General features: G+C 36.9%; 1 protein-coding gene and 1 pseudogene across 5 annotated transcripts in view; one reads left to right on the top strand and one right to left on the bottom strand.

The window, feature by feature from the left end:
* Window positions 1–862: 862 nt before the first annotated feature.
* The window catches only part of EYA4 (EYA transcriptional coactivator and phosphatase 4), a 233,608-nt gene continuing 215,560 nt past the window's right edge, over window positions 863–18,910 (bottom strand). For 3 of the 5 annotated variants that reach the window (XM_014533835.1, XM_014533837.1, XM_014533838.1), the window contains 6 exons: window positions 15,109–15,167; window positions 14,841–15,001; window positions 12,372–12,486; window positions 9,259–9,380; window positions 7,326–7,426; window positions 863–3,811 (listed from right to left, as the gene is read on the bottom strand). In XM_014533835.1, coding sequence (XP_014389321.1) covers window positions 3,731–3,811; window positions 7,326–7,426; window positions 9,259–9,380; window positions 12,372–12,486; window positions 14,841–15,001; window positions 15,109–15,167 — 639 coding nt within the window. In that variant the 3' untranslated portion in view covers window positions 863–3,730. Of the gene's footprint in view, window positions 3,812–7,186; window positions 7,288–7,325; window positions 7,427–9,258; window positions 9,381–12,371; window positions 12,487–14,840; window positions 15,002–15,108; window positions 15,168–18,910 lie in introns of all 5 variants that reach the window. The other 2 variants (XM_014533834.1, XM_014533836.1) reach the window with 1 other exon arrangement.
* LOC102242806 lies at window positions 17,107–17,508 on the top strand (annotated as a pseudogene).

Genomic DNA, 18,910 nt, shown 5'->3' with positions numbered 1-18,910 from the left:
AATTTGCCATTGGTTTACATATGCAACAGATTTGCGAATACTACACACAGGATAATAAAGAGGCTGTCGAATTTCTTTCAGAAAAAATGCTCCTTATCACTCTTGGAAGCTACTTATAAACTATGTCCATATTCATCTCAATGGAACTTGCTTTAAACATTTTAAAAGGTATTACTTTATCACAAATAAACTATGACTATATTATGCATTATACCTGAATGTAGTACCTCTGTGCAAAAAACTATTCAACTCACATCTTTTCAGTACACCAGCCCACATTTAGTTACACTTTACTGTATTATATCCTAGCTTGTCTTAACTGCAAATTTATACAATTTAGGCACACACAAAAAAAGGGAAAGTAAGAATACATCAAGAAACCTAAATACAAATTTCACATTATTTAGAATCGAGCTAAATACACACAACAAAAACTCTACAACATGGGAGGGTGAAGAAAATGAAAACATTTCCAAAGGTATTTATTGAGAAATAGTAAAGATGTACATATTTTTACAAGCTTTTAATATTAATTTACATTTCTTTAAATTATGTAGGCCCCCATAATCAATACATTACTAATACATAACAGAAACCCTTGCCTTTGACTGTGAGATCTCCATAATGCTACCATAGTAGGGAGTCAAAATGCAACTTTGGCTCATGATGCTTAAGTGTGTTTTTAAAAGAAATACTAAATGCCATATTCACTGAGAATATAGGCTTGTCAAAAACAAATGAGCTTTAAAATAATTCATACTGGAGCATGCTGTTGACACTATTTTGCATCTTAGCTCATCAAAAAATGAAGAAAAAAAATTTAGAGAGTTATTATCTACTGTGCACAAACTGCATGATTCTATTTTTTTTTGCCTCTGATTTATTTTGATTTACAAACCTTTGAGGGGTATAGTGACTTAATCTTATATGCTGTAATATTATACCCAGGCCATCTATCTTGATATTTCAGGTGTAACACAAGATGGTTACCTTTCCTAGTCATATGCCACATTTGTACATAAAGTAGCCCAAATTTTTTTTTGTGGCATAATATTTTTCAAACTGGCTTACAAAAAGGCACAATATTCTATAGGTAAATAGAGTCTGGATATTGCCAAAGGGGCTGGTTTTTTGTTGGTTGATTAAATTTTTTTTTTTTTTTCGGATCAGAAAGGATGAGGATCTTCTGTTACTAAAGCGGGAAGGGAAGGGTTCTAGTCTGAGCATGCTCAAAGTCGCATGACAAGTTGTGACGTCGGCTCACTGGCCTGCTCCATGGTGCCAGTGGCTCTTCTCCTTAACCCAGCATTTAGGTTTTATGCTGGCAGCCTCTCTGAACACATAATCAGAGAAGATTTGTGTGGGAAATAGCACTGGGTGGTGCAAGCAGCGACCCCTCTCTTTGCCCTCTCTGCACCTGCAGGTTTAGCAGCATAAGAAGCCTTGCTTGTTTGATATGAGAAAGAATTAAAAATTTAGATGTAATGCCACCATTCTGTCATTTAAAGAAACTGGCTATACCATTAAGATACTTTCGTTTTATTCACAGTAATAAATATTTACGGTTTTAGTGCACAAAATATAATTATTGATAATCAATGCAGCTCTTTAATTTGTTAAACTGTTATTTTCAAGCTACAGGCTAACAAAAATTAAGAATTATTATTATTATTATTATTAACATTATCATTATTAAAAGCATTCCAACCTTAATTTGTCTGCAACTGTACTTAGGGCAGAGGTAGCCAAAAGCTACACAATTTAAAGAGTAAGTATAAATTCTGAGTGATGAAATCACAAGCTTATATAAAATTGGAACTCAATTTCTTTCTGCCCAACATAAACATGGACTTTGCATTCAATAAAGAAATACAGGTTCGTAGCCTGGAAAAGAAAATCACATTTGCACAGTGAATGTCGTGATCAGAGTGCAGAGCACTGACCTTATGGGAGCCACTGGAGCCTCCGACGGTGAACTATCCCAATCAGCGTCTGGCTAGGGCGCTGCCTGGGAGCTGACCCCAGTTCCACAGTACGACACTTAAACACAGAACTGCAGGTGCAGACGTCATGAAAACACACCTCGATCTTGAAGTCTTAAATTTCCACAAGGGAAATCATGTCACACAAAATGACAAGAGAACCTGTACCGTGTTCCTAACATGGGCTACACACCAAGAAAAAAAACACACAAAACATGCAAACACAACAATGACAGGTTCTCTGTGCAATGAATGCAGTCCATTTTGCAGTAACAGTGCAGGCAGAAACTAAGGTATGTAGGTCTGTAATGGAGAAAAACTTGATTGATGTGTCAAGACAGAGAACCAGGTACTACTTCACTGTTGTAATTTTAGTAATGCTGCCAAGATCCGGCTCACTTGCTAATTTATTTTATGACAATATTCTAGGTAAAATTTTCATTGATTCACTTTTTCCCTTAGAAACCATCTGGGGCATCCACCTCCCACTACTGGTGACATTTCATTTTTGCAATGGCATTGGGAATAAATACACTTAGCTTTATTTTAAGCCTTGTTTGCTCAATGTGAATTTTAAGCCATGTTCGTGGCATATTCTAAGAAAGTTTATGTGATACTTGCTTATAATTTTTACGAGAATATTTTCCTCTACACAACTTACACTTATAAAAAAGTCACAATCAAAACAGTGCAAGTCATCATGAATATGGCTCTTCATTTTCCCCAATAAAACTGTAGAAAGGGTACTCAGGACTTCAACGTACACTTCACTTCCTAAGTAAAGGTCCCACAGTCTTTCCCAAACCTTCTGCTTATGGTTGGATGCACAAATAGTTGCCTCATACAATTACTGGAATTACTAAGAACCCAAATAAAACACAAGCTTTGTTTTATTAGTATTGTTTTCTTATTGCAACAGATATTCAGTTTCTTGCTGATGCAGTATTAAGCTTTGATAGCTTGAATTTTAAATTTGGTCATGTTAAGAATGATCACAAAGGTTTGTTTTGTCAGTATCTACAGAGATTTTTTTAACCAAAGTTACATTGTAACACACAAATGCTGTCTTATCTTTAAGGCACAACACATCAGTATGAACATTCTGTTTGCCAAACTTAAAAAAAGAGACAATATTAGGTTCCCATTTCCCCTCCCGCTTCCCTCCCGAACAAATGAAAGAAAAATTGCATCCACTTTCAAAGTCAGCTGCTAATAAAGTCACAGTAAATTATCTTCATCAATAATTTACACAAATTACAGGTCTAGATAGGATTGTCCTTATACAGTCTGAGTGCATTCCAATTCAGATTTTCTGGGCTAGGTAGGCTAAAGTCAGATTCAAACCTCAGGGCTGAGAAGATCTCCAGTTGCGAGGAATGTTGTTGAACACCACCTTGTCAGACGGAGCACGTGTCGGTGCTTTGCCAGGGTAAGAGTTCTTTGCTAAAACTGTTAATTCCAGTTAGGACTCATTCGGTGTGTACCAGCAACCTCCACAGATTTTTTTTTGTTTTGTTGTGTTAAACCATTAAAGTGTTGTAAATATAAGACCATAGAGCTTCCTTTCTGTAGCACTAAAGTTTAATCCCGTTCAGCAATCTGAATTCTTCATTCTGGAATTTTCATTCCAAATATGATTTCATCCTTTAAGACAATTTATATGTGTAAAGCCAGAGGCATTGAATCACACATAAAATTCAGTGTACTTGAAATATATAAAAAAATGGATCTCCAGCTAGAGAACACAGTTACAAATACTCTAATTCCAGTGCTTGATGTAGAGCCAAGAGGTCTGAGTGACTTGATATCCTCCAAAAGGGCATGTTGTGCTGTGTGGTTAAGAGAGGGGGGATGGGAAAGAGAAGGGGAAGGGATGGAGAGAGATCATGACTATGGTCTCAATGAAGCAGCCGTACACACAAGGATGTGTAGTCCACCCAGGTTCAAGGAAGGGAGTCTGGGAGAGGGATGATCATATTCTAAGGCTTGGTAGCATCAATATGGCATTGTCAAAATAATAGAGAAATAGATCTGAACTGGATATTGATGATAGGAAAAGTACATATAGAGGTTTCTTAGGTAGTTTACTATTTATTGTAGAAAGTATCATTATCAACAGCAGCATCTGGAAAAGCAATTTGGGCATCAAAATCCTATGAGGCTGATGGAAAGCAAGTTTTAATCACTACCTCACTCCTAAAGTTCCATCTCTCAGTTAAAAACAAAATTTAAAATGATAAACTTCCTAAGCCTAAGGTCTTTTGTCTTTCTGAGAGGAAAAGAGTGAGTCCCTTTCTATGTAAAAAATAATTCGAAGTTGATCTATATAAGGTTGAAAATAATGTGGAGTTGATCAACTCTCTTACTTTTCTGGAGTAATTGGTTTAAGTCAGTAGAGTTGACCAATTTATTTCACTGGTGTGGGATTGAGAGAAAGCACTCTTGCAATCATTCTCACAGGGGGAGAAACAGGCAAAGGGACAAAAAAGGGTTCTTCTGGGGCAAACATTCGTAGGCATTACAATGGTTTGTGGCCCTACAAAAATATACCAGTATCTGGTATCTGTGTGGCTTAAAATTTCATAGTGGGATGTGCTCAGAAAAAAACATGAATGAAACAACTCCATTGTGGATAATGAAAAAAAGGAACACTGTACTAGAGCAATTAAAATCAAAGCATTACTTGTAATTTTTGGATGATGGCATCTTAGAGAATATATATTTATATAACATATTTTGTATAATGAAAATACAGTTGTATAAAAAGTGAAGAATACATTTTATTATAAAATCAATCATTAAAATAATAATCACTATTGTTACATAATTCTTTGCTGTCTAAAAGGATAGTCAGTAGTCCCATGTGGTTATTGAGCACATGAAATGTGGCTTGTTCAGTTCAAACTATATATTGAATGTAAAAATAAGAGAATGTAAACATCTTATTAGTAATTTTCATATTTGTTAGGAGTTGAGACATAATGTTGTAGGTACATTGGATTAAAATATATTACTAAAATTAATTTTGTCTGTTTTTACTTTTTTTAAAAACACGGCTTCTAGAAAATTTAAAATTACAAATATGGTTTGTATTATATATTTCTATGGGGGAATGCAACTACATTACTATTCCTAAACTTTGAATTTTCTTTTTCATTTTACAAAAAAAACACCCTATATTTTTAGATCAAATTAAACACAGAAATTCACTAGAATTACATTTTTTTCATTCAGCTCAGATCTATTTGTAATAATAAAACAGTACTTAATATTTCTGCACATGCGATTACAGCTACATTCAAAGAAAAGCATGCATTATGGTCACTAGAGGAACCAACCACCTGTGTTTCAAAATAGAATTATAAGCCTTCACCATCACCAACACTGTACCTACATAAACAACCATTTGGAAATAGCATTCTGACTGAGGTTCTCATCCTCCTGGAATCATCCTTTTTCTCTTGAAGTTTTAGGTGTAAAACAGAGGTTACAAGAAACGGGTACACCAAATCTACCATAAACAACTAGGGTATAAGTTTTCATTTTCAAAGGCATATACTGTTTCTGGTTTGGAAAAGTGAATTTTATTGCCCTGACCCAAATATAAGTGAATGTCACATAGGCTAAAAGACATGTAAAATGTTCACTTGTAGTGGCTTGCACTGACTGCTATTTGTTGTGAGTTATTATGGTATCAACATGAAGATCAAAACAACATGGACTCAAGACATTGACAAACTCCAGAAGATATTTCTATTGTGTGCAACTGGAAGGATTTCAAATAGTAGTCAGCAATGAAAGTTGCATTTCTGGAGACTGCATCCCTGACGCATCACACAGAATGTCCAAAGGGCCAGTTGCTGTCTAGGGTCACTCACTGCTAATTAAGACCCAGGCCCTCTGTGGGAGGCTGAGCCTGCACAGGCTCTCTGAGTGTTAATGGCTGCCAAACACGTCAGCACACCTTTTAAAGTGGGAACTCGTTCTCTTTCTCCATTTTGCTTGATTTGAATTGACTACACACACAAATCATTTCCTTTCTCTTTTTATGAAAGCTCTAAGCTTTTCTAGGAAATTGTTTATGTTGATTTGGGGGGGATCAGGTAAACACTTCAGCACATGCGAGTGTTTAGTGAAGGCTTTATTAGATGATGATTTGAAATCTCCTCAGGATAAAAAGGACAGCATTCTTTCTATTGAAACAATATAAGCTGATGTGTCATTGTTTCCAAATATTAATTCATCATTTTGCTTTGTTTATAAATGATATCACTGTTGTCCTGGCTAGATGATAGCTTTGCTATCATTCAGAAAAGGAAGCAGTATGTCTCTGTTGTGTTGACCTACAGTCTGGTGTCTGGGCCAATCCTGGTATCATTCCTCTTTTGATCTTGGACCAACCATTTAATGGTTTTTAACTGCCGTGATATCTTCTTCAGAAATATGGGCCAGATGAAAAGGCTTATTTAAATACCTAGGGCCTAGGAGAACTTCTGAATATGTTCAAAGCCAGCTGCTTGGCTCCAATCACGTACCAGTGGCTCACCAAAATAGACAACACGCTTCTAGAAGATGTGAGGCATGTTGCCTCTAAGTCTCTACAAGTTGGCACAAAAGGATCTGAATAGTACATCCCTTTCCAGTAGTGTTTATTAAATTTTCTCATAACAGTTTCTCCTTCGGCTATTAAATCTACCCTCAGCATTTGTCATCAGGGAGAATACTTGCTACCAGGCACTCACAGGGAACAAATGGCATAGCGGATGGATGGGGAAAAGGGTAAGAACTGAATCCCATGATTTTGTATGAAGCTCATTAAACTTCTTTATATTGTGAAATATCATGTGCTTAAAAATGGTTATTTCCCCCATCTTTCTTATAGACCATTCTCTCATTCTCTCTCTCTCTCTCTCTCTCTCTCTCTCTCTCTCTCTCACACACACACACACACACACACACACACACACACATACACACAAATAAATATAACTAAATTTTCCTGCATTTCCTGTAAAATTTCAGGCAAAAAATGCTAGACTCCAAATGGTTTATTTGAATGTAAGTATTGACCTTCTCATGCTCTTACTGCTTTGCATCTATAAATTTAAATCACTTATCAAGCTGCCATTGGGCCAAACTACAGGAATGCAAACGAAAAAGCTTGCATTAGAAGTATCACACCAACATTGTTTGAGACAGGTTACCTTTTTTGCTGCCTGTTCTTCTTCTACACCATCCCCAATTACAACATATACTACTTTTCTGCCAAACCTTTGCATTATTCGTTCAAAGCAACTTTCTTTTCCTGGAAGATAAATGAGATAAAGTTCAGAGTGAAGTTACCTGGTTAGCGGCATGCTCCTCATCTCGGCCATCTCCAATCACAACATAAGTTATGTTAGTGCCAAATCTGGACACTATACGCTCAAAACAGCTTTCCTTGCCTGAAAAACAATGCACTGCTTATTCTTCCAGCCATTGCATTCATTAACCTAAAGATTCATATAAAGTGGCAAGTTAATTTCTCTTGAACATCAATCACTTAAAAGTAGCTTGCAGCCTCTGGGTTAATGAAATCAACAAATACGTTTGAATAATTTAAGTCTTTACTTGGGGACAGACTATCAAACAAATACGTCCCATGCTTCAAAAAAAGCTGTAGGGTCAAGCATTTGACCCAGAGAAAATGTTAGTATCATTCACTTATATCGAACATCCTTGCAAACAACTGTAAGTTTTAACATTTATCTTCTCATTAGATGTAGCATTTTTTGCCAGTTAATTTTAAATAGTATAGACAGGTCAGCTGAAAATATTATTGTGAATTATTGAAGGTTCACCTATTAGGAAAGAGGGAATACTAAGATGTGGATTTACCTTAACATATAACTTTTTCTTCAAGTGGCTGGGAGCTAGTCTGCTCAGATTAAGTGTACTAAGCGTGCTGTGTGGCCCACAGCACTGGTGACACTATATTCCCTGACTGCACTATGGGGACAACTCACAGGATCTCTACACGTTCTTCAGTTTTATAACATTGGCATTATTCTCTGATTTTCATTCCCAGAATGTTCATGTAGTCATGGTTACTTCTGTACTTGTTCTTAATCTGATAGTTCCAAAAAAAATACTATCTTAAAGGAAAATATAAAAATATTTTTTTTCAGATTAAAAATTAGAAAATAAATAAATATTATCCAAATATTATCTTTACTAGAAGAAATGTTTTCCTGGTATAAAATTATTTGATATTTCATAACGCAAAATTCTATATATTAATCCTGCTAGCATAAATACATACATTTATACAAAAATGAATGGGGTTGAAATCAGGGCTCTGAACTGCAGTGCTTAAGACAACGTAGAATTTACTTTTTCAAAGCCTGGGGCTCTCTAACTGCACTCCCCAAACAGCTGCAACTAGGGCTCCTTTTGCCTGTGTCAATATCAAAACTCTGCAAGGCCCAGGGCGGGTTATTTTTGGGAAGGGATTTTAGGATTTTGAACTTCTCTTGTCGAGGTGCCAGAGCCTAAGTTTGTTGACCTTCAGGGCACATTACCCAACCCATCTATTTCCCCAGGCATTTCCTTGACAGACAGAGAATACATGACCTGTTTTATTTAACTCTTTCAGGATGGCAGAAGTTGATAAAGTTTTGTTTTTGAAAGTTAACTAGAAGTCTTAGTCTGTGAAAGGCACTTCGAGTAAAAGATGACTCCACAAATTGATATTAACAAATAAGCAAGGTGGTCATCCTTTAATTGCTTCTGAACATTTTTGGAAATGTGGATTTCTTGCCATTCATGTGTTATGAATGTTCCAATTATGTTTTCTAATTCATGAAATTATTTTTTTTCTGGAATTAAGGACACTAGTTCAAGCCATCTGACACTCCCCTGCCAAAATAGTATTTTTATGTTAGATTTAGATTACATATGCAAGGATAAAACACTATGTACCATGCTAAATAAAATATTAAATGCCATGACTAGAGATACTGTGCATTATTCGGAAAACATGTGTCATGATTAAATATATATGTATATAATAAAATGAGTCAGTACTACCCAGTTGCTGGGTTCAGATAACAGGTTTTATAAAATTTGCATTTGTAAGATGGAGGGGACTTTGTTATTTGAGTGCTATCCAAATGTGCTTGATATTCTAACAGAAAAATTGATGACATGGAGAATCATGCAGAGATTCGAATTAAGAAAATCCTCCCAAACACAGAAGAGACCACATTTCATACCGATTTAGAAATAATTTTCTTACCTATTTTAGTTGCACTGTAAATATTCTCAATGGGGAAAGCACCTCCTAAACTATAGAGTAGAACCTTCGCAAGTGCTGGGATCAGTTGGGTTGTCGTTACCAAGACATTTACGCAGTTACTCCTAAGACAGGGAGGAAATACACATATTTGTTTTCTAATACTAAATAGTCTCTATGAGTACAGATTTTAAACTATCACTGTCGTCTCAGTTCCATAGTAAAAAGCACCTGATAATCTAACCATTTATTCAACAGTTATTTATGGAGTGCCTACTACCTGGCAGGCACCATGGCAGGTGGTAGAAATATATCCCCAAATGGGGAAATAGAAGAAAATGGGCCAAAAGAAGTCATAGATGTATGGAGTGTTTTTCTCCCCTTCTGGATCACAAGATAGATACAGAGACAAGTAAATAAGACACTTGCCAATATTAAATGTGCTCTGTAATAACTGTCTCGTCAGGTCCCTGTGGAACCTCAGAGAATACCTACCTCAGCCTTTAGCAGCCATGGCAAGGTTTAGGAGAGGGAGGATGGCCTAACTCTAAGTTTTAAATGTATCCAGAGCAGGTATTGGTTAGGGTGACAAGACTCTAAGTCCTTGTGTGTTCAGACCCTGGGAAAGTAGAGGACATAGGCAGAAAGAGGGTGATAGGATGGGTGACAGGATTTTTGGGATTTTGTACAAGAAATGGCACAGATGATGGATCCTGAAGAAGGAAACCTGGAGGGGATCCTTATTTAGTACAGAAGGGGCTGAATCCCTGAATCTCCACTTCAGCGACAATAAAGAGCAATTGAATTAATGGCCGAAGTTTTAGTCCTCTTCAAAGGTCCTCCCTTTGAGAGTGAGAATCTCTCATTCTGCAATTTATAGCTATTTCTTTCATGGTAGTACTGGGGTGGGGAGAAAAAGGAAATGCCAAGAGAGTGGAGACTGCTGTGAGGCAGAGACCCAGGAAGAAGGGACAGTGGTCCTCCTTCTAGACTATGGGAAATTGAGCTATCCTACTTGGAGGGGCTCACAGCCACATCTGTGAAACTGGGAATCAGATGGCACATAGCTATGGACCTTTCTCTGTTTGTCTGTATCATGAGTTTTTAATACATATTGGTGAGGGCTGTAAAACATTCTCTATATTAATTTTCAGAAATCTGGCCTCAATAATAATCTCTATCTATATATATAAAAGCCCAGTGACCAGAATGGTGGAACGACCTGAATGACCAGCAGCCAACCAGCCTGATCCGGGCCCCAATCGGCCCCCAGCACCTCGATTGGGGCCAGGCCGGCCAGCCAACCACCCGTGGCTCCTCCCCATCACCAGCCCGGCCCGATCGGCCCCCATCGGGGCAGGCCGGCTGGACCCCACCTGTGCACAAATTTGTGCACTGAGTCTCTAGTATAATTATATTATGTATAACACACATAGAATCTATATAATAATGTCATAACCTTTGGTTTTTAACTATCTACAAGACCTCTTTTTAAAAATAATAAAAGCCGTTGAACTCTTCCCCAGAGACATACACATTCCACTATGTTTTATGCAGAATTTCAGGGCCTCAGGAATCCTCATCCCCCCAGCTTTCTTGACCTTTGGTCTCTGTGCCACCAGTTACAGAGCTCTCAGGGCAGCAAGTATCATCATAAAAGCAACCTCTAATTGTGACAATTCTTCCTCTCATGGAGCAAGAACACCCTTTCTTAGGATTCCTCCTCAGCAGTCCTAATTCTCTCCTTCACAGACACAGAGAAATGTGATTTGTTTTCAGCCTAACATCTCAAGTAGTTGAATTGGTATTATTGTTCCACACATGACTCTTCTTCAGACTAAACTCTGTGGTTCCTCCCTCCAACTGTTCCTTTCATGTGGTTTCCACAGCCTAAACCCTCTGGCCATTGGAAACAAGAGGCTTCAAATATGTCACAGCCCATTGGAATGTGGTGCCCACATCTGGGCAGAGTACTCTGACCTGGCTTCCCCAGCCTGACCCAGGGGGCCACTGCCCTTCCCCTCCCCACTTAGCCTTTCTGTTATCAGTGCAGTTGCTGGTCATGGCCCATGGCTAGACACCGGGCGCAGGATTTGACACACTTCTTTAATTCCATGTTCCAAATATTGGACTCTCCTTCTACCCTGCCAAGGTTTTCCTGTATGCTGTCTCAACCAGCCCAAACATCCTCTTTCCCCGCTGAATTTTGTGTTATCCACAATTTGTTAAGCATGCATTTATTTACTCCTCTTACTCAGAAACAAAACTAAGGAACAGGATAGTACAAAGACTCATCCCTCACCTTGCTAGCTATGACTTCCAGATTTACATTATTTTATTCATTAGCATTTATGGCACATGCTGTTCAACTAGTTATAAGTCTATTCAATACTATTATTGACACTAACAAGTCAGTACTTCACTGTGTAGTTCAAACAACACAAAGGTTACAATTTTTTAAAAGAGTTTTCTCTTTCTTTTTTTTAAAAAAAATATTTTTATTAACTTCAGAGAGGAAAGGAGAGGGAGAGAGAGATAGAATCATCAATGATGAGAGAGAATCATTGATCGACTGCTTTCTGCACATCCCCCACTGGGAATTGAGCCTGCAACCTGGGCATATGCCTTGACGGGGAATCGAACCATGACTTCCTGGTTCATAGGTTGACACTCAACTATTGAGCTAGGCCGGCTGGGCTTTTGTCTTCATTTTTTTGATGCATTTAAGTCATGCATATTATCTACAATGACATAAAGACTTAAAACATCCACTCTTTGCATAGACAGTGGTTTTATTTTTGCCATCATCTCCTATACTTTGTCACCAACAGTTATAATTTTTTTTTTAAATTAGAAATCACATGCTCTTCTGTGGGGATTAGTGGTTATGAGGAGAGAAGGGTAAAGAGATGGGATCTCCTGGTTATTCTGAGAGGCAGCAATCCTCATCCTTTACCCCAAAACACATACACACTGAAAATCATTGGACACAGTGAATTGTTCAGTCCCTTCAAATACTACAATAGTCTAGAAAGTAAAACATATTTATGTATGTTGTGCTAGTAAGACTATACCTTTAATACAATATATATAGAAACTGCAACAATACCACTTACCTAGTACTAATAATTGATAAAGACTTAAGTGCATTTGTTAGCCAGGAGTCTGTCAAACCTTCAATCTCGGCCCTTAGCTGCAGCCACGCGTCTCTCTTGGCAGGGCCGAGCAGTCCTGCAACACCGAAAGCAAGCAGGGTCAGGAGATGAGCCTTATCCAGGAACACCTCATTTGGTCTCCCTTCTGTCTAGGTTAGATAATTTTTATTCCAGCCGATATCAGAAATTGAGAGAGAGACTGATTTATAGTAGTATTATCCTTCATTTCAGAATTGATTATCTATTCATTCATTCCGTAAGTATTTATTGAACAACTTCTAGATATCAGGTACTGGGCTGAAAACTGGGATGTAACAGTGCAACAGTGGGCCATGGGTCACAGTTTCTGCCCTCACTGAACCTAGAATCTGGCACAGAAGATGCTAATCACCTGAGGAGCTTTGACCACTCCCCTGCCTGGGTCCCACTCCAAGGCTGTGATGCAAGAGGTCTGGAGGAGAGGTCAGGCTCTACCAGCTTCCTGTAAGTGTTAACATACCTCAAATGCTTTGGCTGTCAGAAAATGTTTAGCTTCTTAATAACCACAACCATTACCACTCTGAAACAGTAATGATGGCATTATCACATGTAGCTTATAGAATGTTTCTAATATTTGTACTAAAGCTGTCAGAAATATTTTGTTTTATGACAAGTTAAAAATTGTGTTGAAAATCCTGAATCTATGACACAGTTACAGGCAATGGTTGAAACTATGTTGATGGTATGATAAAAAAAAAAAACAAAACATGCTTTTTTTTTTTTTTTGCTTAAGTCCTTCCTTTTATGGCAAAACAAGGTCATGTAAATCTATTACAAAGAAAAATTCTTATTTTAATTGTATTTCAGAATACTGGGAACACATATATAGTCCTTATCCCAATCTAGAGATGCTAACATGTCGCAGCAATGGGGGGATAAGGACACATATGTAATACCTTAATCAATAAAGGAAGAAAAAAATTAATATGTTGTGTCATGGCTTTATGATGGAACAATATGCAACCACTAACTATGATATTTACAGGAAGCTGTGATGTTGGCAAAATGTTTACAACCATGAAAAATAAAGGCAAGATTTCAAATTGTAAAAAAAAGAAAAAAAGAAAGAAATGGACTTTCATGCCATTGTTTAAACTTTTTAAGATATATGATTATTTATTAGTAATCTTGTTAACTTTGAAATAATTTTAATAATACTCTTCAAGAAGGAAATAATAACATACCTGGGTGATAAAAATTCAGATTTTCCAAAAGGATATTTATTTTAAAGTTAAACGTATCACCCACAATTGATTTTAAATAGAATACCTATTTACTTGATTTTACGAAGTGTCTTATATAGAGCATTAGAATGAATTAGGAAACCTGAGTTGCCCTCCTAAAATTCCGGGCAAGTCAGTAGCCTGCGAGGGCCTATTGCTCATTTGGAAATGAAGGTCGTCCATATGTAACCTTCCTTATGGTGTCTAACATTATAATTTAGGGTCTGTATTTTTTTTTCTTCTTTTATAGTTACTGAGTATCTATTGAGCATCTGTTATGTAACTTAAGGCTAGCAAGGCACTGGGATATAGGTGAATGGACACACAGTTCCACCCTCATGATGAGTATAGGTATGTTTAATATGGATAAGCATTTTATTTACTATATTGTATTCGATGACATGTATGTGGATGTACATATACATATGTATAGTATGCACAAGTATATTTAGTTGTATCATCCCATTTTAATTCTGGCTTATGTTCCCTATTCATCATTCTTTTTTTCACTTTTAAAAAAGAAAAACAAAGCTCAGAGAGAAACCTTTTATGTGACCTCATGGCTAATCTTAGGATCTTGACCTAAAATTGATCCTAATAGTAGAGATCATCAAGGTTTATGATATCGAGAAGCGCATTCAAGATCTTAGTTTTAAAGTCACAGGTTTTAAAATATATTTTTAAAATTGATCTCAGAAAGGAAGGGAGACTTCTAAAAGTTTTCAAAATGAAAAAAAGCACTTGTTTATATTTATTTCTGGTAGGATTCCAGCAAGGTAATGCTTGCTAACAACTCTGTTTCCATGACTGGAGCTCTCGTCTTTAAACAGGTCTTCCCTCTGCTTCCATCAGTCCCTCTGCCTGGTTTTCACTGGTAGCATCATAGCTGAAGAAGGTAAACTAAATGTCCTGCTGTCAATCTTGATCAAGCGCCTGGGAATAATGGATTCCCAATGCCCTTGACAGAGCTGCACGTTTTATTTTGCTGTCAGGTCTCCACCCGCTCTACCCACTCTCAGAAACTTAATATTTTGGCTCAATGTAGGTCACATGAGCTCTTGATAACTTATTTCGTAGTAGGCCAATCTCTAATATGGAACATGGTACTACAGTTCAAATTCTACCTCTATCTAGAGTGCCTTTATTAGAATTAAAAAGCCACACATACCTCCGACATTGTTCTTGTAGGTGTTGTATAATTCTTTTACTCTTCTGTAACGAAAAGCCAACTTCCTCATCCAGTCAACCCCTCCTCTTACACCTGTTGGCAAACAAAGGTTTGCACTACTTGCAGCTGCATGGAAGCCATCAGTTGCAAAACTGTAGGTACTGCAACACCCAAAATATATTAAAAAGAGATAAAAGAAATAATTACATGTGCAAAACTCCATAGCTGAATTTCTGTAGGAAATAGCGTACTAAAAGCCACAGCTTACCTTAGGTCCTGCCCATTATCATCAGAGGAGACATCATCTATATGAACTTGATCACACTCCTGTTAAAAACATTGGAAGAGTTATTTGTTTTTCAAATGATGCTTTTCACCATACTTAAATGTTTTTTCCATCTTCCCATTTCAATCAGGCTATGGCCAGAAGATGGCAGCATTTGCCCATTCTCTCCTGCTGAGAAATGGCACCATTTCTACTCTCTAAAATCTAAATCCAGAAGAATGCCATAAAAAGGTGTCCGAGAACATATGGCATGTGGGCAACTTAAAAAATAATTTTAGTGTTAATATTATTGATAAGAAACTCTCTTTTGAGTCTTCATAATAATCACTGGTGTTTCCTTTCAGCCATTTCTCCATTTCTGCTGTGCATGCTTAAGTATTGAAGCCAAGCTAAACCTGAAGATACATAAAATTGTTTGGTCTGAGCACCTCGGGTGGTTACTATTATTTGTTGAGCAGAAACAGAGGGGCTAAATGAATAAGGTGCTCTGTGAGATTTCTATGACTTCCTGCATGAAAGAATTCATGCTGGTGTTATTGTAAAAGGCCTGGTCTTTTAACACAGGAAAAATGCTAATAACCATGGAAGGTGACATTTTCATTTTTTCTTTTGCTCAAGTTTTAAAATATTTAAAATAAAAAAATACTTAAAAAGTAAAAGGGAAATAATGAAGAATTACCACATCCAATGTGCTAAAAACTCAGAGGAAAATAAAGTGTAGGTACGTACACCCAACAATTGACCTGATTTAAATTGTAGTGTGCTCAGAACAAATGGTAACTTTTCTGCATAAGAATTCAGTTCTTCTTTACTGTTCTTTACTAGTCTATCTTCAAATAATCTGCAAAGTTCCAGTGAAATAGTACCTGACCAAAAGGTGAAATTTGGCTAGGATACTAATCTCAGAATAAATATGCTTTAGCCTCTTTGGGCTTCTTTCCCCCTCAAATTGCTTGTCATACTCACAGATTCTGACTGTATACATAATGCTTACTATTCAAAACAATTTAAAAATTATAATATTTGAAAATAGGATGCCATAGTAAAAAGAAAAAACTTTCCAGCTATTATTTTTATTCATTATAGGACCTGAAAATATCTGGTAGTGAAATTTTGCTATTTCATCTCTATCTTTCCACACTGGCTTTTAAAAAATATACAAAACCTGAATGACTAGCCCAATCAATACAATTTTAGTGCATAAGCTGAAAATACATGTGAATTAATTTTAAAGGTTCATAGGATTTACGTAAATTATGGGTTTAGTAAATTTTTTTAAAAATATATTTTATTGATTTTTTACAGAGAGGAAGGGAGAGAGACAGAGAGTTAGAAACATCGATGAGAGAGGAACATCGATCAGCTGCCTCCTGCACATCTCCTACTGGGGATGTGCCCGCAACCCAGGTACATGCCCTTGACCGGAATCGAACCCGGGACCCTTTAGTCCGCAGGCCGACGCTCTATCCACTGAGCCAAACCGGTTTCGGCAAGGGTTTAGTAAATTTTGAATAAATCTCCACCTATAGTCACAGGTAAGAGAAGGCTCAGTAAAGCTAATCTGACTGGAAGCTCCCAGAGGGGATGTTTGGGTCACTTGAATATACCCCCACTAAAGGCACAATCTGGTACAGAGTAATCACTCAATGATTCTTTGTTGAATAAATGGCAGAAGTCTAGACATATTATCATTATTGACAGAAGTACCACAGTTATTTACTTTTTTAAAAAATATAACTTTATTGATTTCAGGGAAGGGAGAGGGAGAGAGAGATAGAAACATCAATGATGAAAGAGGATCATTGACCCACTGCCTCCTGCGCACCCCCACCTGGTGTTTGAGCCCGCCACCCAGGCATTCCTGACCGGAAATCAAACTCTGACCTCCTGGTTCATAGGTCGATGCTCAACCACTTAGCCACCCTGGCCAGGAAGTTATTTAAATTTTTGAACATAAAGTTATGGTGATATGAAATAATATTCTAGATGGTAAGAATTGTAAGAAGATAGTTTTATCAAGAGTGGAGGGGAGGGAGAGAGAACGAGCTAAGAACTGAGGCCATGAGAGGCATGGCAGGACAGGCACTTAGAACGGTTCTTCCTCATTTTGACTGAGTATTCTTTGCAAGGTGTACAGCCCAAACTTTAACCAAAAGGGGCATTTTGCTTCCAGAAAAATCTCAGGGAAAAGTACTGCAAGCAATAGTAGTAGCTCTTTGGATTCTAAAAGAAAGAGTGGAAAGATTTAACAAGTTAGCTGTTAGCATGAAAGTTGGAAATAAATTTCTTCCCCCAGAATATGGAGGCAGCAAAGTAATTCTAGATGACAAGGATTACTTCTTATTTAGAGATGGTAACCTTCCTGGTAAGTATGAAGACTGAATTAAAACACCATTGATATGGCATCACGTGAAGCTGCTCATTTCCACCTAAGTTCTAAAATCTTTCAACAGGTAAATAATTTCCATGTCTCTCTTTTACAAAAAACTAATAATATCCAAAAGAAGTTTAGAGGAAATTTTTTAATTACCCTGGCAATTAGATGTTATTTCTATATTTAATATCCTCTTATCCTAATTTTTAGAGAAATTCTTCTGACATTTAAAGTATTAACTCACATGATTAATTTATATATTTTGCCTCAAAACTCATTTTTTTTACTCCTGAGGACATCAGTATATCACAGTTATTGGACCATGAGCTCCATATTTGAAGTTATGTTTGAGATTTTTCCAAATGGAACTTCTCTTTAAATTTATGCCTAGTTAGCTATGCTTGTTGACTCTGGACTCTTGCCCGAGAATTACACTCCAGTGAAAGCAACCTGAATTTCAATCACATACATTTTTAGAAAAATCAAAATAATTGTTCTTCAATTAGTTTTCACTCAGAGGAACTTTGCAGGAATCATCTTGGCCAAAACATGAAATACTAAAAACAATGTAATGCTTTGGTTTTAACAAATTTCAGTATAAGAACTCAAACATTTGGGATAATTCTGGAACTAATCTTAAATTCTTTAATTTTGTTTTATAAGGTGACCGCAATGTTGTCGCTGATCTTTATCAGTTGTAATCCACAGCAGTCTTCTCTCACTTTTGTGAGCCAGAACTCCCTGGTGCCTTTTTTCTGGAAGTTATTCTAACTGAAATAACACTGTGTTTAAACAGAACATTCTCTTCTTCGGGGGAGTAGTGTGAACATTTGCCTTCTCTGCAGTTGGGCAGGATGTCTTGAAGTGTCTATTAGGGGGATTTAAATTTGTGTCTTCTAAAGAATTATGTGAAAGCAGCTGCTACTTACTACATATGGTACAGTATCTATTGAAGGATTTCAGTCTCAAATTAGATTTTTAGGTTAAGAAAAGAAACCTTGAGAGATTAAATACACAAGAGTGGAGGGAGGGACCATAACAGGCTAATGATAGAGTTCCTCTCTTGAGGAATTCTCCTGTTTGTCAGAAACAAAAATAGTGTAATATCAGTTATGAAGCCGATAACAATCTTTGCTTAGAAGAGGTTTACTGAAATAAAAAATTGGGTGAAAGTAAAGTTGACTTTCAAAATCAGATGCAGAAGGATAGTGGAAATGTATGTAACGCTACTGAATGATCTTGAAACCCATTGTTTAGATTTTGTTAGTTTTAGTATTTATCTCACTTAAGTCAGGAAAAGCTTTTGAGTTTCCTTGGGCACTTTGTCTGAATGTGCATGTGTGCATGTGGTATGTGTGTGGTGTGTATGTGTTGTGTGTCTGTGTGTCTGTGTGTGTGCATGTATGAGAA

This window comes from Myotis brandtii, unplaced genomic scaffold (genome assembly GCF_000412655.1).
Source record: "Myotis brandtii unplaced genomic scaffold, ASM41265v1 scaffold123, whole genome shotgun sequence".
NCBI classification, from domain to species: domain Eukaryota; kingdom Metazoa; phylum Chordata; class Mammalia; order Chiroptera; family Vespertilionidae; genus Myotis; species Myotis brandtii.
This window is presented reverse-complemented; position numbering and strand designations above follow the sequence as displayed.